General features: G+C 65.4%; 1 protein-coding gene across 1 annotated transcript in view; it reads right to left on the bottom strand.

The window, feature by feature from the left end:
* The window catches only part of supt16h (SPT16 homolog, facilitates chromatin remodeling subunit), a gene marked incomplete at its 3' end in the record, with an annotated part of 91,597 nt that overhangs the window by 11,031 nt on the left and 56,146 nt on the right, over nt 1-24,420 (bottom strand). The window contains exon 21 of the mRNA XM_041180971.1: nt 10,125-10,237. Within this exon, the coding sequence (XP_041036905.1) occupies nt 10,125-10,237 (113 nt within the window). The remainder of the gene's footprint in view (nt 1-10,124; nt 10,238-24,420) is intronic.

The following is a 24,420-nucleotide window of genomic DNA, read 5'->3' as shown; positions in this document are numbered from 1 at the left end:
ACAGGGCGAGGGGGCGGTCCTGGAACAGGGCGAGGGGCGGTCCTGGAACAGGGCGAGGGGCGGTCCTGGAACAGGGCGAGGGGCGGTCCTGGAACAGGGCGAGGGGCGGTCCTGGAACAGGGCGAGGGGCGGTCCTGGAACAGGGCGAGGGGCGGTCCTGGAACAGGGCGAGGGGCGGTCCTGGAACAGGGCGAGGGGCGGTCCTGGAACAGGGCGAGGGGCGGTCCTGGAACAGGGCGAGGGGCGGTCCTGGAACAGGGCGAGGGGCGGTCCTGGAACAGGGCGAGGGGCGGTCCTGGAACAGGGCGAGGGGCGGTCCTGGAACAGGGCGAGGGGCGGTCCTGGAACAGGGCGAGGGGCGGTCCTGGAACAGGGCGAGGGGCGGTCCTGGAACAGGGCGAGGGGCGGTCCTGGAACAGGGCGAGGGGCGGTCCTGGAACAGGGCGAGGGGGCGGTCCTGGAACAGGGCGAGGGGCGGTCCTGGAACAGGGCGAGGGGCGGTCCTGGAACAGGGCGAGGGGCGGTCCTGGAACAGGGCGAGGGGCGGTCCTGGAACAGGGCGAGGGGCGGTCCTGGAACAGGGCGAGGGGCGGTCCTGGAACAGGGCGAGGGGCGGTCCTGGAACAGGGCGAGGGGCGGTCCTGGAACAGGGCGAGGGGCGGTCCTGGAACAGGGCGAGGGGCGGTCCTGGAACAGGGCGAGGGGCGGTCCTGGAACAGGGCGAGGGGCGGTCCTGGAACAGGGCGAGGGGCGGTCCTGGAACAGGGCGAGGGGCGGTCCTGGAACAGGGCGAGGGGCGGTCCTGGAACAGGGCGAGGGGCGGTCCTGGAACAGGGCGAGGGGCGGTCCTGGAACAGGGCGAGGGGCGGTCCTGGAACAGGGCGAGGGGCGGTCCTGGAACAGGGCGAGGGGCGGTCCTGGAACAGGGCGAGGGGGCGGTCCTGGAACAGGGCGAGGGGCGGTCCTGGAACAGGGCGAGGGGCGGTCCTGGAACAGGGCGAGGGGCGGTCCTGGAACAGGGCGAGGGGCGGTCCTGGAACAGGGCGAGGGGCGGTCCTGGAACAGGGCGAGGGGCGGTCCTGGAACAGGGCGAGGGGCGGTCCTGGAACAGGGCGAGGGGCGGTCCTGGAACAGGGCGAGGGGCGGTCCTGGAACAGGGCGAGGGGCGGTCCTGGAACAGGGCGAGGGGCGGTCCTGGAACAGGGCGAGGGGCGGTCCTGGAACAGGGCGAGGGGCGGTCCTGGAACAGGGCGAGGGGCGGTCCTGGAACAGGGCGAGGGCGGTCCTGGAACAGGGCGAGGGGCGGTCCTGGAACAGGGCGAGGGGCGGTCCTGGAACAGGGCGAGGGGCGGTCCTGGAACAGGGGCGAGGGGCGGTCCTGGAACAGGGCGAGGGGCGGTCCTGGAACAGGGCGAGGGGCGGTCCTGGAACAGGGCGAGGGGCGGTCCTGGAACAGGGCGAGGGGCGGTCCTGGAACAGGGCGAGGGGCGGTCCTGGAACAGGGCGAGGGGCGGTCCTGGAACAGGGCGAGGGGCGGTCCTGGAACAGGGCGAGGGGCGGTCCTGGAACAGGGCGAGGGGCGGTCCTGGAACAGGGCGAGGGGCGGTCCTGGAACAGGGCGAGGGGCGGTCCTGGAACAGGGCGAGGGGCGGTCCTGGAACAGGGCGAGGGGCGGTCCTGGAACAGGGCGAGGGGCGGTCCTGGAACAGGGCGAGGGGCGGTCCTGGAACAGGGCGAGGGGCGGTCCTGGAACAGGGCGAGGGGCGGTCCTGGAACAGGGCGAGGGGCGGTCCTGGAACAGGGCGAGGGGCGGTCCTGGAACAGGCGAGGGGCGGTCCTGGAACAGGGCGAGGGGCGGTCCTGGAACAGGGCGAGGGGCGGTCCTGGAACAGGGCGAGGGGCGGTCCTGGAACAGGGCGAGGGGCGGTCCTGGAACAGGGCGAGGGGCGGTCCTGGAACAGGGCGAGGGGCGGTCCTGGAACAGGGCGAGGGGCGGTCCTGGAACAGGGCGAGGGGCGGTCCTGGAACAGGGCGAGGGGCGGTCCTGGAACAGGGCGAGGGGCGGTCCTGGAACAGGGCGAGGGGCGGTCCTGGAACAGGGCGAGGGGCGGTCCTGGAACAGGGCGAGGGGCGGTCCTGGAACAGGGCGAGGGGCGGTCCTGGAACAGGGCGAGGGGCGGTCCTGGAACAGGGCGAGGGGCGGTCCTGGAACAGGGCGAGGGGCGGTCCTGGAACAGGGCGAGGGGCGGTCCTGGAACAGGGCGAGGGGCGGTCCTGGAACAGGGCGAGGGGCGGTCCTGGAACAGGGCGAGGGGCGGTCCTGGAACAGGGCGAGGGGCGGTCCTGGAACAGGGCGAGGGGCGGTCCTGGAACAGGGCGAGGGGCGGTCCTGGAACAGGGCGAGGGGCGGTCCTGGAACAGGGCGAGGGGCGGTCCTGGAACAGGGCGAGGGGCGGTCCTGGAACAGGGCGAGGGGCGGTCCTGGAACAGGGCGAGGGGCGGTGCTGGAACAGGGCGAGGGGTGTGCTGGAACAGGGCGAGGGGTGTGCTCGAACAGGGCGAGGGGTGTGCTCGAACAGGGCGAGGGGCGTGCTCGAACAGGGCGAGGGGTGTGCTCGAGGAGTGTGCTGGAACAGGGCGAGGGGTGTGCTGGAACAGGACGAGGGGTGTGCTGGAACAGGGCGAGGGGTGTGCGCGAGGGGTGTGCTGGAACAGGGCGAGGGGTGTGCGCGAGGGGTGTGCTGGAACAGGGCGAGGGGTGTGCGCGAGGGGTGTGCTGGAACAGGGCGAGGGGTGTGCGCGAGGGGTGTGCTGGAACAGGGCGAGGGGTGTGCGCGAGGGGTGTGCTGGAACAGGGCGAGGGGTGTGCGCGAGGGGTGTGCTGGAACAGGGCGAGGGGTGTGCGCGAGGGGTGTGCTGGAACAGGGCGAGGGGTGTGCTGGAACAGGGCGAGGGGTGTGCTGGAACAGGGCGAGGGGTGTGCTGGAACAGGGCGAGGGGTGTGCTGGAACAGGGCGAGGGGTGTGCTGGAACAGGGCGAGGGGTGTGCTGGAACAGGGCGAGGGGTGTGCTGGAACAGGGCGAGGGGTGTGCTGGAACAGGGCGAGGGGTGTGCTGGAACAGGGCGAGGGGTGTGCTGGAACAGGGCGAGGGGCGTGCGCGAGGGGGGTGCTGGAACAGGGCGAGGGGCGTGCTGCAACAGGGCGAGGGGGGTGCTGCAACAGGGCGAGGGGGGTGCTGCAACAGGGCGAGGGGGGTGCTGCAACAGGGCGAGGGGGGTGCTGCAACAGGGCGAGGGGGGTGCTGCAACAGGGCGAGGGGGGTGCTGCAACAGGGCGAGGGGGGTGCTGCAACAGGGCGAGGGGGGTGCTGCAACAGGGCGAGGGGGGTGCTGCAACAGGGCGAGGGGGGTGCTGCAACAGGGCGAGGGGGGTGCTGCAACAGGGCGAGGGGGGTGCTGCAACAGGGCGAGGGGGGTGCTGCAACAGGGCGAGGGGGGTGCTGCAACAGGGCGAGGGGGGTGCTGCAACAGGGCGAGGGGGGTGCTGCAACAGGGCGAGGGGGGTGCTGCAACAGGGCGAGGGGGGTGCTGCAACAGGGCGAGGGGGGGTGCTGCAACAGGGCGAGGGGGGTGCTGCAACAGGGCGAGGGGGGTGCTGCAACAGGGCGAGGGGGGTGCTGCAACAGGGCGAGGGGGGTGCTGCAACAGGGCGAGGGGGGTGCTGCAACAGGGCGAGGGGGGTGCTGCAACAGGGCGAGGGGGGTGCTGCAACAGGGCGAGGGGGGTGCTGCAACAGGGCGAGGGGGGTGCTGCAACAGGGCGAGGGGGGTGCTGCAACAGGGCGAGGGGGGTGCTGCAACAGGGCGAGGGGGGTGCTGCAACAGGGCGAGGGGGGTGCTGCAACAGGGCGAGGGGGTGCTGCAACAGGGCGAGGGGCGTGCTGCAACAGGGCGAGGGGGCGTGCTGCAACAGGGCGAGGGGCGTGCTGCAACAGGGCGAGGGGCGTGCTGCAACAGGGCGAGGGGCGTGCTGCAACAGGGCGAGGGGCGTGCTGCAACAGGGCGAGGGGCGTGCTGCAACAGGGCGAGGGGCGTGCTGCAACAGGGCGAGGGGCGTGCTGCAACAGGGCGAGGGGCGTGCTGCAACAGGGCGAGGGGCGTGCTGCAACAGGGCGAGGGGCGTGCTGCAACAGGGCGAGGGGCGTGCTGCAACAGGGCGAGGGGCGTGCTGCAACAGGGCGAGGGGCGTGCTGCAACAGGGCGAGGGGCGTGCTGCAACAGGGCGAGGGGCGTGCTGCAACAGGGCGAGGGGCGTGCTGCAACAGGGCGAGGGGCGTGCTGCAACAGGGCGAGGGGCGTGCTGCAACAGGGCGAGGGGCGTGCTGCAACAGGGCGAGGGGCGTGCTGCAACAGGGCGAGGGGCGTGCTGCAACAGGGCGAGGGGCGTGCTGGAACAGGGCGAGGGGCGTGCTGGAACAGGGCGAGGGGCGTGCTGGAACAGGGCGAGGGGCGTGCTGGAACAGGGCGAGGGGCGTGCTGGAACAGGGCGAGGGGCGTGCTGGAACAGGGCGAGGGGCGTGCTGGAACAGGGCGAGGGGCGTGCTGGAACAGGGCGAGGGGCGTGCTGGAACAGGGCGAGGGGCGTGCTGGAACAGGGCGAGGGGCGTGCTGGAACAGGGCGAGGGGCGTGCTGGAACAGGGCGAGGGGCGTGCTGGAACAGGGCGAGGGGCGTGCTGGAACAGGGCGAGGGGCGTGCTGGAACAGGGCGAGGGGCGTGCTGGAACAGGGCGAGGGGCGTGCTGGAACAGGGCGAGGGGCGTGCTGGAACAGGGCGAGGGGCGTGCTGGAACAGGGCGAGGGGCGTGCTGGAACAGGGCGAGGGGCGTGCTGGAACAGGGCGAGGGGCGTGCTGGAACAGGGCGAGGGGCGTGCTGGAACAGGGCGAGGGGCGTGCTGGAGCAGGGCGAGGGGCGTGCTGGAGCAGGGCGAGGGGCGTGCTGGAGCAGGGCGAGGGGCGTGCTGGAGCAGGGCGAGGGGCGTGCTGGAGCAGGGCGAGGGGCGTGCTGGAGCAGGGCGAGGGGCGTGCTGGAGCAGGGCGAGGGGCGTGCTGGAGCAGGGCGAGGGGCGTGCTGGAGCAGGGCGAGGGGCGTGCTGGAGCAGGGCGAGGGGCGTGCTGGAGCAGGGCGAGGGGCGTGCTGGAGCAGGGCGAGGGGCGTGCTGGAGCAGGGCGAGGGGCGTGCTGGAGCAGGGCGAGGGGCGTGCTGGAGCAGGGCGAGGGGCGTGCTGGAGCAGGGCGAGGGGCGTGCTGGAGCAGGGCGAGGGGCGTGCTGGAGCAGGGCGAGGGGCGTGCTGGAGCAGGGCGAGGGGCGTGCTGGAGCAGGGCGAGGGGCGTGCTGGAGCAGGGCGAGGGGCGTGCTGGAGCAGGGCGAGGGGCGTGCTGGAGCAGGGCGAGGGGCGTGCTGGAGCAGGGCGAGGGGCGTGCTGGAGCAGGGCGAGGGGCGTGCTGGAGCAGGGCGAGGGGCGTGCTGGAGCAGGGCGAGGGGCGTGCTGGAGCAGGGCGAGGGGCGTGCTGGAGCAGGGCGAGGGGCGTGCTGGAGCAGGGCGAGGGGCGTGCTGGAGCAGGGCGAGGGGCGTGCTGGAGCAGGGCGAGGGGCGTGCTGGAGCAGGGCGAGGGGCGTGCTGGAGCAGGGCGAGGGGCGTGCTGGAGCAGGGCGAGGGGCGTGCTGGAGCAGGGCGAGGGGCGTGCTGGAGCAGGGCGAGGGGCGTGCTGGAGCAGGGCGAGGGGCGTGCTGGAGCAGGGCGAGGGGCGTGCTGGAGCAGGGCGAGGGGCGTGCTGGAGCAGGGCGAGGGGCGTGCTGGAGCAGGGCGAGGGGCGTGCTGGAGCAGGGCGAGGGGCGTGCTGGAGCAGGGCGAGGGGCGTGCTGGAGCAGGGCGAGGGGCGTGCTGGAGCAGGGCGAGGGGCGTGCTGGAGCAGGGCGAGGGGCGTGCTGGAGCAGGGCGAGGGGCGTGCTGGAGCAGGGCGAGGGGCGTGCTGGAGCAGGGCGAGGGGCGTGCTGGAGCAGGGCGAGGGGCGTGCTGGAGCAGGGCGAGGGGCGTGCTGGAGCAGGGCGAGGGGCGTGCTGGAGCAGGGCGAGGGGCGTGCTGGAGCAGGGCGAGGGGCGTGCTGGAGCAGGGCGAGGGGCGTGCTGGAGCAGGGCGAGGGGCGTGCTGGAGCAGGGCGAGGGGCGTGCTGGAGCAGGGCGAGGGGCGTGCTGGAGCAGGGCGAGGGGCGTGCTGGAGCAGGGCGAGGGGCGTGCTGGAGCAGGGCGAGGGGCGTGCTGGAGCAGGGCGAGGGGCGTGCTGGAGCAGGGCGAGGGGCGTGCTGGAGCAGGGCGAGGGGCGTGCTGGAACAGGGCGAGGGGCGTGCTGGAACAGGGCGAGGGGCGTGCTGGAGCAGGGCGAGGGGCGTGCTGGAGCAGGGCGAGGGGCGTGCTGGAACAGGGCGAGGGGCGTGCTGGAACAGGGCGAGGGGCGTGCTGGAACAGGGCGAGGGGCGTGCTGGAACAGGGCGAGGGGCGTGCTGGTACAGGGCGAGGGGCGTGCTGGAACAGGGCGAGGGGCGTGCTGGAACAGGGCGAGGGGCGTGCTGGAACAGGGCGAGGGGCGTGCTGGAACAGGGCGAGGGGCGTGCTGGAACAGGGCGAGGGGTGTGCTCGAGGGGTGTGCTGGAACAGGGCGAGGGGTGTGCGCGAGCGGTGTGCTGGAACAGGGCGAGGGGTGTGTGCGAGGGGTGTGCTGGAACAGGGCGAGGGGTGTGCTGGAACAGGGCGAGGGGTGTGCAGGAACAGGGCGAGGGGTGTGCAGGAACAGGGCGAGGGTGTGCTGGAACAGGGCGAGGGGCGGTCCCGGAACAGGGCGAGGGGTGTGCTGGAACAGGGCGAGGGGTGTGCTGGAACAGGGCGAGGGGTGTGCTGGAACAGGGCGAGGGGTGTGCTGGAACAGGGCGAGGGGTGTGCTGGAACAGGGCGAGGGGTGTGCTGGAACAGGGCGAGGGGTGTGCTGGAACAGGGCGAGGGGTGTGCTGGAACAGGGCGAGGGGTGTGCTGGAACAGGGCGAGGGGTGTGCTGGAACAGGGCGAGGGGTGTGCGCGAGGCGTGTGCTGGAAAAAGGCCGAGGGTGTGCGCGAGGCGTGTGCTGGAACAGGGCGAGGGGTGTGCGCGAGGGGTGTGCTGGAACAGCGCGAGGGGTGTGCTGGAACAGGGCGAGGGGTGTGCTGGAACAGGGCGAGGGGTGTGCTGGAACCGGGCGAGGGGTGTGCTGGAACCGGGCGAGGGGTGTGCTGGAACCGGGCGAGGGGTGTGCTGGAACCGGGCGAGGGGTGTGCTGGAACCGGGCGAGGGGTGTGCTGGAACCGGGCGAGGGGTGTGCTGGAACCGGGCGAGGGGAGTGCTGGAACCGGGCGAGGGGTGTGCTGGAACAGGGCGAGGGGCGTGCTGGAACAGGGCGAGGGGCGTGCTGGAACAGGGCGAGGGGCGTGCTGGAACAGGGCGAGGGGTGTGCGCGAGGCGTGTGCTGGAAAAAGGCCGAGGGTGTGCGCGAGGCGTGTGCTGGAACAGGGCGAGGGTGTGCGCGAGGGGTGTGCTGGAACAGCGCGAGGGGTGTGCTGGAACCGGGCGAGGGGCGTGCTGGAACCGGGCGAGGGGCGTGCTGGAACCGGGCGAGGGGCGTGCTGGAACCGGGCGAGGGGCGTGCTGGAACCGGGCGAGGGGCGTGCTGGAACCGGGCGAGGGGCGTGCTGGAACCGGGCGAGGGGCGTGCTGGAACCGGGCGAGGGGCGTGCTGGAACCGGGCGAGGGGCGTGCTGGAACAGGGCGAGGGGCGTGCTGGAACAGGGCGAGGGGCGTGCTGGAACAGGGCGAGGGGCGTGCTGGAACAGGGCGAGGGGCGTGCTGGAACAGGGCGAGGGGCGTGCTGGAACAGGGCGAGGGGCGTGCTGGAACAGGGCGAGGGGCGTGCTGGAACAGGGCGAGGGGCGTGCTGGAACAGGGCGAGGGGCGTGCTGGAACAGGGCGAGGGGCGTGCTGGAACAGGGCGAGGGGCGTGCTGGAACAGGGCGAGGGGCGTGCTGGAACAGGGCGAGGGGCGTGCTGGAACAGGGCGAGGGGCGTGCTGGAACAGGGCGAGGGGCGTGCTGGAACAGGGCGAGGGGCGTGCTGGAACAGGGCGAGGGGCGTGCTGGAACAGGGCGAGGGGCGTGCTGGAACAGGGCGAGGGGCGTGCTGGAACAGGGCGAGGGGCGTGCTGGAACAGGGCGAGGGGCGTGCTGGAACAGGGCGAGGGGCGTGCTGGAACAGGGCGAGGGGCGTGCTGGAACAGGGCGAGGGGCGTGCTGGAACAGGGCGAGGGGCGTGCTGGAACAGGGCGAGGGGCGTGCTGGAACAGGGCGAGGGGCGTGCTGGAACAGGGCGAGGGGCGTGCTGGAACAGGGCGAGGGGCGTGCTGGAACAGGGCGAGGGGCGTGCTGGAACAGGGCGAGGGGCGTGCTGGAACAGGGCGAGGGGCGTGCTGGAACAGGGCGAGGGGCGTGCTGGAACAGGGCGAGGGGCGTGCTGGAACAGGGCGAGGGGCGTGCTGGAACAGGGCGAGGGGCGTGCTGGAACAGGGCGAGGGGCGTGCTGGAACAGGGCGAGGGGCGTGCTGGAACAGGGCGAGGGGCGTGCTGGAACAGGGCGAGGGGCGTGCTGGAACAGGGCGAGGGGCGTGCTGGAACAGGGCGAGGGGCGTGCTGGAACAGGGCGAGGGGCGTGCTGGAACAGGGCGAGGGGCGTGCTGGAACAGGGCGAGGGGCGTGCTGGAACAGGGCGAGGGGCGTGCTGGAACAGGGCGAGGGGCGTGCTGGAACAGGGCGAGGGGCGTGCTGGAACAGGGCGAGGGGCGTGCTGGAACAGGGCGAGGGGCGTGCTGGAACAGGGCGAGGGGCGTGCTGGAACAGGGCGAGGGGCGTGCTGGAACAGGGCGAGGGGCGTGCTGGAACAGGGCGAGGGGCGTGCTGGAACAGGGCGAGGGGCGTGCTGGAACAGGGCGAGGGGCGTGCTGGAACAGGGCGAGGGGCGGTTCCGGAACAGGGCGAGGGGCGGTTCCGGAACAGGGCGAGGGGCAGTTCCGGAACAGGGCGAGGGGCAGTTCCGGAACAGGGCGAGGGGCAGTTCCGGAACAGGGCGAGGGGTGTGCTGGAACAGGGCGAGGGGTGTGCCGGAACAGGGCGAGGGTGTGCCGGAACAGGGCGAGGGGTGTGCCGGAACAGGGCGAGGGGTGTGCCGGAACAGGGCGAGGGGTGTGCCGGAACAGGGCGAGGGGTGTGCCGGAACAGGGCGAGGGGTGTGCCGGAACAGGGCGAGGGGTGTGCCGGAACAGGGCGAGGGGTGTGCGCGAGGGGTGTGCTGGAACAGGGCGAGGGGTGTGCGCGAGGGGTGTGCTGGAACAGGGCGAGGGGTGTGCGTGAGGGGTGTGCTGGAACAGGGCGAGGGGTGTGTTGGAACAGGGCGAGGGGTGTGCTGGAACAGGGCGAGGGGCGGTCCCGGAACAGGGCGAGGGGTGTGCTGGAACAGGGCGAGGGGTGTGCGCGAGGGGTGTGCTGGAACAGGGCGAGGGGTGTGCTGGAACAGGGCGAGGGGTGTGATGGAACAGGGCGAGGGGCGTGCTGGAACAGGGCGAGGGGCGTGCTGGAACAGGGCGAGGGGCGTGCTGGAACAGGGCGAGGGGCGTGCTGGAACAGGGCGAGGGGCGTGCTGGAACAGGGCGAGGGGCGTGCTGGAACAGGGCGAGGGGCGTGCTGGAACAGGGCGAGGGGCGTGCTGGAACAGGGCGAGGGGCGTGCTGGAACAGGGCGAGGGGCGTGCTGGAACAGGGCGAGGGGCGTGCTGGAACAGGGCGAGGGGTGTGCGCGAGGCGTGTGCTGGAACAGGGCGAGGGGTGTGCTGGAACAGGGCGAGGGGCGTGCTGGAACAGGGCGAGGGGCGTGCTGGAACAGGGTGAGGGGCGGTCCCGGAACAGAGCGAGGGGTGTGCTGGAACAGGGCGAGGGGTGTGCTGGAACAGGGGGAGGGGTGTGCTGGAACAGGGGAGCAGAAGGACGATCTCTTACCCCAGGTCCCTGAAAGGAACCTCAAACTCCAGCTCCTCCTTGGTCAGGGCTTCCACTTTCTCAATGAAATTCTTAAACGCAGTTTTCAGCTTGTGTCTCATCTCCCTTTCCAGCTGGAGGCAGAGAGAGAGGGAGGGAGGGGTGGAGAGAGAGGGAGGGGGAGAGAGAGGGAGGGGGAGAGAGAGGGAGGGGGAGAGAGAGGGAGGGGGAGAGAGAGGGAGGGGGAGAGAGAGGGAGGGGGGGACACAGGGAGGCGGGGACACAGGGAGGCGGGGACACAGGGAGGCGGGGAGACAGAGAGGGGGGGAGACAGAGAGGGGGGGAGACAGGGAGGGGGGGAGACAGGGAGGGGGGGAGACAGAGGGGGGGGAGAAAGAGGGGGGGGAGACAGAGATGGGGGGAGACAGAGAGGGGGGGAGACAGAGAGGGGGGGAGACAGAGAGGGGGGGAGACAGAGAGGGGGGGAGACAGAGGGGGGGGAGACAGAGGGGGGGGGAGACAGAGAGGGGGGGAGACAGAGGGGGGGGAGACAGAGGGGGGGGGAGACAGAGGGGGGGGGAGACAGAGGGGGGGGAGACAGAGGGGGGGGAGACAGAGTGGGAGAGAGAGAGAGGGGGGGAGAGAGAGGGGGAGAGAGAGAGGGGGAGACAGAGAGAGGGGGAGAGAGAGAGAGGGGGAGAGAGAGGGGGAGAGAGAGGGGGGGGGAGAGAGAGGGGGAGAGAGAGGGAGGGGGAGAGAGGGGGGGAGAGAGAGAGAGGGGGAGAGAGAGGGGGGGAGAGAGAGGCGGGGAGAGAGACGGACGGGGAGAGAGACGGACGGGGAGAGAGACGGACGGGGAGAGAGACGGACGGGGAGAGAGACGGACGGGGAGAGAGACGGACGGGGAGAGAGACGGACGGGGAGAGAGACGGACGGGGAGAGAGAGGGACTGGGAGAGAGAGGGAGACAGAGAGGGACGGGGAGAGAGAGGGAGAGAGAGAGGGACAGGGAGAGAGAGGGAGAGAGAGAGGGACTGGGAGAGAGAGGGACAGGGAAAGAGAGGGAGAGAGAGAGGGACAGGGAGAGAGAGAGGGACGGGGAGAGAGAGGGAGGGGGAGGGGGGAGAGAGGGAGGGAGAGGGAGAGGGAGGGGGAGAGAGTGGGAGGGGGAGGGGGAGAGAGAGGGAGGGAGGGGGAGAGAGAGGGAGGGGGAGAGAGAGGGAGGGATCGAGAGAGGGAGGGATCGAGAGAGAGAGGGAGAGAGTGAGTGAGGGTCCTTCAACCCAGCAATGGATGTTCATCACAACACTGACCCCTCAGGCCAGAGACCAAATAGTAACCCTTCCGCCCGACCCTGACGGGATTGACTGCGGTGTTACTGCTGACCGTTACACAGTGACTCTCACCCCCCACCGATCCTGACGGGATTGACTGCGGTGTTACTGCTGACCGTTACACAGTGACCCTTCCCCCCCTGACCCTGACGGGATTGACTGCGGTGTTACTGCTGACCGTTACACAGTGACCCTTCCCCCCCTGACCCTGACGGGATTGACTGCGGTGTTACTGCTGACCGTTACACAGTGACTCTCACCCCCCACCGATCCTGACGGGATTGACTGCGGTGTTACTGCTGACCGTTACACAGTGACCCTTCCCCCCCGACCCTGACGGGATTGACTGCGGGGTTACTGCTGACCGTTACACCCTGACCCTTCCCCCCTGACCCTGACAGGATTGACTGCGGTTTACTGCTGACCGTTACACCCTGACCCTTCCCCCCCGACCCTGACAGGATTGACTGAGGGGTTACTGCTGACCGTTACACCCTGACCGTTCCCCCCGACCCTGACGGGATTGACTGCGGTGTTACTGCTGACCGTTACATCCTGACCCTACCCCCCTGACCCTGACGGGATTGACTGCGGTGTTACTGCTGACCGTTATACCCTGACCCTTCCACCCTGACCCTGACGGGATTGACTGCGGTGTTACTGCTGACCGTTACACCCTGACATTTCACCCCCCCCCCGACCCTGACGGGATTGACTGCGGGGTTACTGCTGACCGTTACACAGTGACCCTTCCCTCCCCCGACCCTGACGGGATTGACTGCGGGGTTACTGCTGACCGTTACACAGTGACTCTCCCCCCCCACCGATCCTGACGGGATTGACTGCGGTGTTACTGCTGACCGTTACACAGTGACCCTCCCCCCCCGACCCTGACGGGATTGACTGTGGTGTTACTGCTGACCATTACACCCTGACTCTTCCCTCCCGACCCTGACGGGATTGACTGCGGTGTTACTGCTGACAATTACACCTTGACCCTTCCCTCCCTGACCCTGACGGGATTGACTGCGGTGTTACTGCTGACCGTTACACAGTGACCCTTCCCCCTGACCCTGACGGGATTGACTGCGGTATTACTGCTGACCGTTACACAGTGACCCTTCCCCCCCCCGACCCTGACGGGATTGACTGCGGGGTTACTGCTGACCGTTACACCCTGACCCTTCCCCCCCTGACCCTGACGGGATTGACTGTGGTGTTACTGCTGACCGTTACACCCTGACCCTTCCCCCCGACCCTGACGGGATTGACTGCGGTGTTACTGCTGACCGTTACACCCTGACCCTTCCCCCCCTGACCCTGACGGGATTGACTGCGGTGTTACTGCTGACTGTAACACAGTGACCCTTCCCCCCCTGACCCTGACGGGATTGACTGCGGGGTTACTGCTGACCGGTACACCCTGACCCTTCCCCCCCGACCCTGACAGGATTGACTGCGGTTTACTGCTGACTGTTACACCCTGACCCTTCCCCCCCGACCCTGACGGGATTGACTGCGGGGTTACTGCTGACCATTACACCCTGACCCTTCCCCCCCGACCCTGACAGGATTGACTGCGGTTTACTGCTGACCGTTACACCCTGACCCTTCCCCCCCGACCCTGACGGGATTGACTGAGGGGTTACTGCTGACCGTTACACCCTGACCCTTCCCCCCTGACCCTGAGGGGATTGACTGCGGGGTTACTGCTGACCGTTACACAGTGACCCTTCCCCCCCTGACCCTGACGGGATTGACTGTGGTGTTACTGCTGACCGTTACACCCTGACCCTTCCCTCCCGACCCTGACGGGATTGACTGCGGTGTTACTGCTGACCGTTACACCTTGACCCTTCCCTCCCTGACCCTCACGGGATTGACTGCGGTGTTACTGCTGACCGTTACACAGTGACCCTTCCCCCCAACCCTGATTGGATTGACTGCGGTGTTACTGCTGGACCGTTACACCCTGACCCTTCCCCCCCACCGCCAACGCTGACGGGATTGACTCTGGTGTTACTGCTGACCGTTACACCCTGACCCATCCCCCCTGACCCTGACGGGATTGACTGCGGTGTTACTGCTGACCGTTATACCCTGACCTTTCCCCCCCCCGACCCTGACGGAATTGACTGCGGGGTTACTGCTGACCGTTACACCCTGACCCTTTCCACCTGACCCTGACGGGATTGACTGCGGTGTTACTGCTGACCGTTACACAGTGACCCTTCACCCCCTGACCCTGACGGGATTGACTGAGGTGTTACTGCTGACCGTTACACCCTGACCCTTCCCCCCGACCCTAACGGGATTGACTGCGGTGTTACTGCTGACCGTTACACCCTGACCCTTCCCCCCCTGACACTGACGGGATTGACTGCGGTCTTACTGCTCACCGTTACACAGTGACCCTTCTCCCCCTGACCCTGACGGGTTTGACTGCGGTGTTACTGCTGACCGTTACAGAGTGACCCTTCCCCCCCTGACCCTGACGGGATTGACTGTGGTGTTACTGCTGACCGTTACACCCTGACCTTTCACCGCCCCCGACCCTGACGGGATTGACTGCGGGGTTACTGCTGACCGTTACACAATGACCCTTCCCCCCTGACCCTGACAGGATTGACTGCGGTGTTACTGCTGACCGTTACACAGTGACCCTTCCCCCCCCGACACTGACGGGATTGACTGTGGTGTTACTGCTGAACATTGCACAGTGACCCTTCACCCCCTGACCCTGACAGGATTGACTGCGGTGTTACTGCTGACTGTTACACAATGACCCTTCCCCCCTGACCCTGACGGGATTGACTGCGGTGTTACTGCTGACCGTTACACAGTGACCCTGCCCCCCCTGACCCTGACGGGATTGACTGCGGTGTTACTGCTTACCGTTACACCCTGACCCTTCCCCCCCGACCCTGACTGGATTGACTGCGGTGTTACTGCTGACTGTTACACAGTGACCCTTCCCCCCCGACCCTGACGGGATTGACTGCGGGGTTACTGCTGACCGTTACACCCTGACCCTTCCCCCCCGACCCTGACAGGATTGACAGCGGTTTACTGCTGACCGGTACACCCTGACCCTTCCCCCCCGACCCTGACAGGATTGACTGCGGTTTACTGCTGACCGTTACACCCTGACCCGTCCCCCCCGACCCTGACGGGATTGACTGTGGGGTTACTGCTGACCGTTGCACCCTGACCCTTCCCCCCCGACCCTGACAGGATTGACTGCAGTTTACTGCTGACCGTTACACCCTGACCCTTCCCCCCCGACCCTGACAGGATTGACTGAGGGGTTACTGCTGACCGTTACACCCTGACCCTTCCCCCCTGACCCTGACGGGATTGACTGCGGTGTTACTGCTGACCGTTACACAGTGACCCTTCCCTCCCTGACCCTGACGGGATTGACTGTGGTGTTACTGCTGACCGTTACACACTGACCCTTCCCTCCCGACCCTGACGGGATTGACTGCGGTGTTACTGCTGACCGTTACACCTTGACCCTTCCCTCCCTGACCCTGACGGGATTGACTGCGGTGTTACTGCTGACCGTTACACAGTGACCCTTCCCCCTGACCCTGACGGGATTGACTGCGGTATTACTGCTGACCGTTACACAGTGACCCTTCCCCCCCGACCCTGACGGGATTGACTGTGGTGTTACTGCTGACCGTTACACCCTGACCCTTCCCCCACTGACCCTGACGGGATTGACTGCGGTGTTACTGCTGACCGTTACACCCTGACCCTTCCCCCCGACCCTGACGGGTTGACTGCGGTGTTACTGCTGACCGTTACACCCTGACCCTCCCCCCCCTGACCCTGACGGGATTGACTGCGGTGTTACTGCTGACCATTACACCCTGACCCTTCCCCCCCGACCCTGACGGGATTGACTGCGGGGTTACTGCTGACCGTTACACCCTGACCCTTCCCCCCGACCCTGACGGGATTGACTGCGGTGTTCCTGCTGACCGTTACATCCTGACCCTTCCCCCCTGACCCTGACGGGATTGACTGCGGTCTTACTGCTGACAGTTACACCCTGACCCTTCCCCCCTGACCCTGACGGGATTGACTGCGGTGTTACTGCTGACCGTTACACCCTGACCTTTCACCCCCCCCGACCCTGACGGGATTGACTGCGGGGTTACTGCTGACCGTTACACCCTGACCCTTCCCCCCGACCCTGACGGGATTGACTGCGGTGTTCCTGCTGACCGTTACATCCTGACCCTTCCCCCCTGACCCTGACGGGATTGACTGCGGTCTTACTGCTGACTGTTACACCCTGACCCTTCCCCCCTGACCCTGACGGGATTGACTGCGGTGTTACTGCTGACCGTTACACCCTGACCTTTCACCCCCCCCGACCCTGACGGGATTGACTGCGGGGTTACTGCTGACCGTTACACAGTGACCCTTCCCCCCACCGACCCTGACGGGATTGACTGTGGTGTTACTGCTGACCGTTACACAGTGACCCTTCACCCCCTGACCCTGACGGGATTGACTGCTGTGTTACTGCTGACTGTTACACAGTGACCCTTCCCCCCAACCCTGATTGGATTGACTGCGGTGTTACTGCTGGACCGTTACACCCTGACCCTTCCCCCCCACCGCCAACCCTGACGGGATTGACTCTGGTGTTACTGCTGACCGTTACACCCTGACCCATCCCCCCTGACCCTGACGGGATTGACTGCGGTGTTACTGCTGACCGTTACACCCTGACCTTTCCCCCCCCCGACCCTGACGGAATTGACTGCGGGGTTACTGCTGACCGTTACACCCTGACCCTTTCCACCTGACCCTGACGGGATTGACTGCGGTGTTACTGCTGACCGTTACACAGTGACCCTTCACCCCCTGACCCTGACGGGATTGACTGAGGTGTTACTGCTGACCGTTACACCCTGACCCTTCCCCCCGACCCTAACGGGATTGACTGCGGTGTTACTGCTGACCGTTACACCCAGACCCTTCCCCCCCTGACCCTGACGGGATTGACTGCGGTCTTACTGCTGACCGTTACACAGTGACCCTTCACCCCCTGACCCTGACGGGTTTGACTGCGGTGTTACTGCTGACCGTTACAGAGTGACCCTTCCCCCCCTGACCCTGACGGGATTGACTGTGGTGTTACTGCTGACCGTTACACCCTGACCTTTCACCGCCCCCGACCCTGACGGGATTGACTGCGGGGTTACTGCTGACCGTTACACAATCACCCTTCCCCCCTGACCCTGACAGGATTGACTGCGGTGTTACTGCTGACCGTTACACAGTGACCCTTCCCCCCCCCGACACTGACGGGATTGACTGTGGTGTTACTGCTGAACATTGCACAGTGACCCTTCACCCCCTGACCCTGACAGGATTGACTGCGGTGTTACTGCTGACTGTTACACAATGACCCTTCCCCCCTGACCCTGACGGGATTGACTGCGGTGTTACTGCTGACCGTTACACAGTGACCCTTCCCCCCCTGACCCTGACGGGATTGACTGCGGTGTTACTGCTGACCGTTACACCCTGACCCTTCCCCCCCGACCCTGACTGGATTGACTGCGGTGTTACTGCTGACTGTTACACAGTGACCCTTCCCCCCCGACCCTGACGGGATTGACTGCGGGGTTACTGCTGACCGTTACACCCTGACCCTTCCCCCCCGACCCTGACAGGATTGACAGCGGTTTACTGCTGACCGGTACACCCTGACCCTTCCCCCCCGACCCTGACAGGATTGACTGCGGTTTACTGCTGACCGTTACACCCTGACCCGTCCCCCCCGACCCTGACGGGATTGACTGCGGGGTTACTGCTGACCGTTGCACCCTGACCCTTCCCCCCCGACCCTGACAGGATTGACTGCAGTTTACTGCTGACCGTTACACCCTGACCCTTCCCCCCCGACCCTGACAGGATTGACTGAGGGGTTACTGCTGACCGTTACACCCTGACCCTTCCCCCCTGACCCTGACGGGATTGACTGCGGTGTTACTGCTGACCGTTACACAGTGACCCTTCCCTCCCTGACCCTGACGGGATTGACTGTGGTGTTACTGCTGACCGTTACACACTGACCCTTCCCTCCCGACCCTGACGGGATTGACTGCAGTGTTACTGCTGACCGTTACACCTTGACCCTTCCCTCCCTGACCCTGACGGGATTGACTGCGGTGTTACTGCTGACCGTTACACAGTGACCCTTCCCCCTGACCCTGACGGGATTGACTGCGGTATTACTGCTGACCGTTACACAGTGACCCTTCCCCCCCGACCCTGACGGGATTGACTGTGGTGTTACTGCTGACCGTTACACCCTGACCCTTCCCCCACTGACCCTGACGGGATTGACTGCGGTGTTACTGCTGACCGTTACACCCTGACCCTTCCCCCCGACCCTGACGGGATTGACTGCGGTGTTACTGCTGACCGTTACACCCTGACCCTCCCCCCCCAGACCCTGACGGGATTGACTGCGGTGTTACTGCTGACCATTACACAGTGACCCTTCTCCCCCTGACCCTGACGGGTTTGACTGCGGTGTTACTGCTGACCGTTACACAGTGACCCTTCCCCCCCTGACCCTGACGGGATTGACTGTGGTGTTACTGCTGACCGTTACACAGTGACCCTTCACCCCCTGACCCTGACGGGATTGACTGCGGTGTTACTGCTGACCGTTACACCCTGACCCTTCCCCCCGACCCTGACGGGATTGACTGCGGTGTTACTGTTGACCGTTAAACCCTGACCCTTCCCCCCCTGACCCTGACGGGATTGACTGCAGTCTTACTGCTCACCGTTACACAGTGACCCTTCTCCCCCTGACCCTGACGGGTTTGACTGCGGTGTTACTGCTGACCGTTACACAGTGACCCTTCCCCCCCGACCCTGACGGGATTGACTGTGGTGTTACTGCTGACCGTTACACAGTGACCCTTCACCCCCTGACCCTGACGGGATTGACTGCGGTGTTACTGCTGACCGTTACACAATGACCCTTCCCCCCTGACCCTGACGGGATTGACTGCGGTGTTACTGCTGACCGTTACACAGTGACCCTTCACCCCCGACCCTGACGGGATTGACTGCGGTGTTACTGCTGACCGTTACACAGTGACCCTTCCACCCCTGACCCTGACGCGATTGACTGTGGTGTTACTGCTGACCGTTACACAGTGACCCTTCACCCCCTGACCCTGACGGGATTGACTGCGGTGTTACTGCTGACCGTTACACAATGATCCTTCCCCCCGACCCTGACGGGATTGACTGCGGTGTTACTGCTGACCGTTACACAGTGACCCTTCACCCCCTGACCCTGACGGGATTGACTGCGGTGTTACTGCTGACCGTTACACCCTGACCCTTCCCCCCCGACCCTGACTGGATTGACTGCGGTGTTACTGCTGACTGTTACACAGTGACCCTTCCCCGCCGACCCTGACGGGATTGACTGCGGGGTTACTGCTGACCGTTACACAGTGACCCTTCCCCCCCGACCCTGACAGGATTGACTGCGGTTTACTGCTGACCGTTACACCCTGACCCTTCCCCCCTGACCCTGACGGGATTGACTGAGGGGTTACTGCTGACCGTTACACCCTGACCCTTCCCCCCGACCCTGACGGGATTGACTGCGGTGTTACTGCTGACCGTTACAGCCTGACCCTTCCCCTCTGACCCGGATGGGATTGACTGCGGTGTTACTGCTGACCGTTACACCCTGACCCTTCCCCCCCCGACCCTGACGGGATTGACTGCGGTTACTGCTGACCGTTACACCCTGACCTTTCACCGCCCCCGACCCTGACGGGATTGACTGCGGGGTTACTGCTGACCGTTACACAGTGACCCTCCTCCACCCCGACCCTGACGGGATTGACTGCGGTGTTACTGCTGACCGTTACACCCTGACCCTTCCCCCCCTGACCCTGACGGGATTGACTGTGGTGTTACTGCTGACCGTTACACAGTGACCCTCCCCCCCCTGACACTGACGGGATTGACTGTGGTGTTACTGCTGAACATTGCACAGTGACCCTTCACCCCCTGACCCTGACAGGATTGACTGCGGTGTTACTGCTGACTGTTACACAATGACCCTTCCCCCCTGACCCTGACGGGATTGACTGCGGTGTTACTGCTGACCGTTACACAGTGACCCTTCCCCCCCAACCCTGACGGGATTGACTGCGGTGTTACTGCTGACCGTTACACAGTGACCCTCCCCCCCCTGACACTGACGGGATTGACTGTGGTGTTACTGCTGGACATTGCACAGTGACCCTTCACCCCCTGACCCTGACAGGATTGACTGCGGTGTTACTGCTGACTGTTACACAATGACCCTTCCACCCTGACCCTGACGGGATTGACTGCGGTGTTACTGCTGACCGTTACACAGTGACCCTTCCCCCCCAACCCTGACGGGATTGACTGCGGTGTTACTGCTGACCGTTACACCCTGACCCTTCCCCCCCGACCCTGACTGGATTGACTGCGGTGTTACTGCTGACTGTTACACAGTGACCCTTCCCCCCCGACCCTGACGGGATTGACTGCGGGGTTACTGCTGACCGTTACACCCTGACCCTTCCCCCCCGACCCTGACAGGATTGACAGCGGTTTACTGCTGACCGGTACACCCTGACCCTTCCCCCCCGACCCTGACAGGATTGACTGCGGTTTACTGCTGACCGTTACACCCTGACCCGTCCCCCCCGCCCCCTACGGGATTGACAGCGGGGTTACTGCTGACCGTTGCACCCTGACCCTTCCCCCCCGACCCTGACAGGATTGACTGCGGTTTACTGCTGACTGTTACACCCTGACCCTTCCCCCCCGACCCTGACAGGATTGACTGAGGGGTTACTGCTGACCGTTACACCCTGACCCTTCCCCCCTGACCCTGACGGGATTGACTGCGGTGTTACTGCTGACCGTTACACAGTGACCCTTCCCTCCCTGACGGGATTGACTGTGGTGTTACTGCTGACCGTTACACACTGACCCTTCCCTCCCGACCCTGACGGGATTGACTGCGGTGTTACTGCTGACCGTTACACCTTGACCCTTCCCTCCCTGACCCTGACGGGATTGACTGCGGTGTTACTGCTGACCGTTACACAGTGACCCTTCTCCCCCTGACCCTGACGGGTTTGACTGCGGTGTTACTGCTGACCGTTACACAGTGACCCTTCCCCCCCTGACCCTGACGGGATTGACTGTGGTGTTACTGCTGACCGTTACACAGTGACCCTTCACCCCCTGACCCTGACGGGATTGACTGCGGTGTTACTGCTGACCGTTACACAATGACCCTTCCCCCCTGACCCTGACGGGATTGACTGCGGTGTTACTGCTGACCGTTACACAGTGACCCTTCCCCCCCGACCCTGACGGGATTGACTGCGGTGTTACTGCTGACCGTTACACAGTGACCCTTCCACCCCTGACACTGACGCGATTGACTGTGGTGTTACTGCTGACCGTTACACAGTGACCCTTCACCCCCTGACCCTGACGGGATTGACTGCGGTGTTACTGCTGACCGTTACACAATGACCCTTCCCCCCGACCCTGACGGGATTGACTGCGGTGTTACTGCTGACCGTTACACAGTGACCCTTCCCCCCCTGACCCTGACGGGATTGACTGCGGTGTTACTGCTGACCGTTACACCCTGACCCTTCCCCCCCGACCCTGACTGGATTGACTGCGGTGTTACTGCTGACTGTTACACAGTGACCCTTCCCCCCCGACCCTGACGGGATTGACTGCGGGGTTACTGCTGACCGTTACACCCTGACCCTTCCCCCCCGACCCTGACAGGATTGACTGCGGTTTACTGCTGACCGTTACACCCTGACCCTTCCCCCCCCGACCCTGACGGGATTGACTGAGGGGTTACTGCTGACCGTTACACCCTGACCCTTCCCCCCGACCCTGACGGGATTGACTGCGGTGTTACTGCTGACCGTTACAGCCTGACCCTTCCCCTCTGACCCGGATGGGATTGACTGCGGTGTTACTGCTGACCGTTACACCCTGACCCTTCCCCCCACCGACCCTGACGGGATTGACTGCGGGGTTACTGCTGACCGTTACACAGTGACCCTCCCCCCCCCCGACCCTGACGGGATTGACTGCGGTGTTACTGCTGACCGTTACACCCTGACCTTTCACCCCCCGACCCTGACGGGATTGACTGCGGGGTTACTGCTGACCGTTACACAGTGAGCCTTCCCCCCTGACCCTGACGGGATTGACTGCGGGGTTACTGCTGACCGTTACACAGTGACCCTTCCCCCCAGACCCTGATGGGATTGACTGCAGTGTTACTGCTGAGCGTTACACAGTGACCCTTCCCCCCGACACTGATTGGATTGACTGCGGTGTTACTGCTGGACCGTTACACCCTGACCCATCCCCCCTGACACTGACGGGATTGACTGCGGTGTTAGCTGACCGTTACACAGTGACCCTTCCCCCCGACGGGATTGACTGCGGAGTTACTGCTGACCGTTACACCTTGACCCTTCCCTCCCTGACCCTGACGGGATTGACTGCTGTGTTAGCTGACCGTTACACAGTGACCCTTCCCCCCGACCCTGATTGGATTGACTGCGGTGTTACTGCTGGACCGTTACACCCTGACCCTTCCCCCCCACCGCCGACCCTGACGGGATTGACACTGGTGTTACTGCTGACCGTTACACCCTGACCCATCCCCCCTGACCCTGACGGGATTGACTGCGGTGTTACTGCTGACCGTTACACCCTGACCTTTCCCCCCCCCGACCCTGACGGAATTGACTGCGGGGTTACTGCTGACCGTTACACCCTGACCCTTTCCCCCTGACCCTGACGGGATTGACTGCGGTGTTACTGCTGACCGTTACACAGTGACCCTTCCCCCCCGACCCTGACGGGATTGACTGCGGTGTTACTGCTGACCGTTACACAGTGACCGTTCACCCCCTGACCCTGACGGGATTGACTGCGGTGTTACTGCTGACCGTTACACCCTGACCCTTCCCCCCGACCCTGATGGGATTGACTGCGGTGTTACTGCTGACCGTTACACCCTGACCCTTCCCCCCCTGACCCTGACGGGATTGACTGCGGTCTTACTGCTGACCGTTACACAGTGACCCTTCTCCCCCTGACCCTGACAGGTTTGACTGCGGTGTTACTGCTGACCGTTACACAGTGACCCTTCCCCCCCTGACCCTGACGGGATTGACTGTGGTGTTACTGCTGACCGTTACACCCTGACCTTTCACCGCCCCCGACCCTGACGGGATTGACTGCGGGGTTACTGCTGACCGTTACACAATGACCCTTCCCCCCTGACCCTGACAGGATTGACTGCGGTGTTACTGCTGACCGTTACACCCTGACCCTTCCCCCCCTGACCCTGACGGGATTGACTGTGGCGTTACTGCTGACCGTTACACCCTGACCCTTCCCCCCTGACCCTGACGGGATTGACTGCGATGTTGCTGCTGACCGTTACACCGTGACCCTTCCCCCCGACCCTGACGGGATTGACTGCGGTGTTACTGCTGACCGTTACAACCTGACCCTTCCCCCCCTGACCCTGACGGGATTGACTGCGGTCTTACTGCTGACCGTTACACAGTGACCCTTCCCCCCCTGACCCTGACGGGATTGACTGCGGTGTTACTGCTGACCGTTACACAGTGACCCATCCCCCCCTGACCCTGACGGGATTGACTGTGGTGTTACTGCTGACCGTTACACAGTGACCCTTCACCCCCTGACCCTGACGGGATTGACTGCGGTGTTACTGCTGACCGTTACACAATGACCCTTCCCCCCGACCCTGACGGGATTGACTGCGGTGTTACTGCTGGACCGTTACACGCTGACCCTTCCCCTCTGACCCTGACGGGATTGACTGCGGTGTTACTGCTGACCGTTATACCCTGACCCTTCACCCCCTGACCCTGACGGGATTGACTGCGGTGTTACTGCTGACTGTTACACAGTGACCCTTACCCCAAACCCTGACGGGATTGACTGCGGGGTTACTGCTGACCGTTACACAGTGACCCTTCCCCCCTGACCCTGACGGTATTGACTGCGGTGTTACTGCTGACCGTTACACAGTGACCCTTCCCCCCGACCCTGACAGGATTGACTGTGGTGTTACTGCTGACCGTTACACAGTGACTCACACCCCCACCGATCCTGACGGGATTGACTGCGGGGTTACTGCTGACCGTTACACCCTGACCCTTCCCCCCCTGACCCTGACGGGATTGACTGTGGTGTTACTGCTGACTGTTACACAGTGACCTTTCCCCCCCGACCCTGACGGGATTGACTGCGGGGTTACTGCTGACCGTTACACCCAGACCCTTCCCCCCCGACCCTGACAGGATTGACTGCGGTTTACTGCTGACCGTTACACCCTGACCCTTCCCCCCCGACCATGACAGGATTGACTGCGGGGTTACTGCTGACCGTTACACCCTGACCCTTCCCCCCCGACCCTGACGGGATTGACTGCGGTGTTACTGCTGACCGTTACACCCTGACCCTTCACCCCCTGACCCTGACGGGATTGACTGCTGTGTTACTGCTGACCGTTACACAGTGACCCTTCCCCCAAACCCTGATTGGATTGACTGCGGTGTTACTGCTGGACCGTTACACCCTGACCCTTCCCCCCCACCGCCGACTCTGACGGGATTGACTCTGGTGTTACTGCTGACCGTTACACCCTGACCCATCCCCCCTGACCCTGACGGGATTGACTGCGGTGTTACTGCTGACCGTTACACCCTGACCTTTCCCCCCCCGACCCTGACGGAATTGACTGCGGGGTTACTGCTGACCGTTACACCCTGATCCTTTCCCCCGACCCTGACGGGATTGACTGCGGTGTTACTGCTGACCGTTACACAGTGACCCTTCCCCCCCCGACCC

This window comes from Carcharodon carcharias, assembly GCF_017639515.1.
Source record: "Carcharodon carcharias isolate sCarCar2 chromosome 27 unlocalized genomic scaffold, sCarCar2.pri SUPER_27_unloc_17, whole genome shotgun sequence".
In the NCBI taxonomy this organism is placed as follows: Eukaryota; Metazoa; Chordata; class Chondrichthyes; order Lamniformes; family Lamnidae; genus Carcharodon; species Carcharodon carcharias.
The sequence above is the reverse complement of the archived record's forward strand: the minus strand, read 5'-3'. Positions and strand labels throughout refer to the sequence as shown.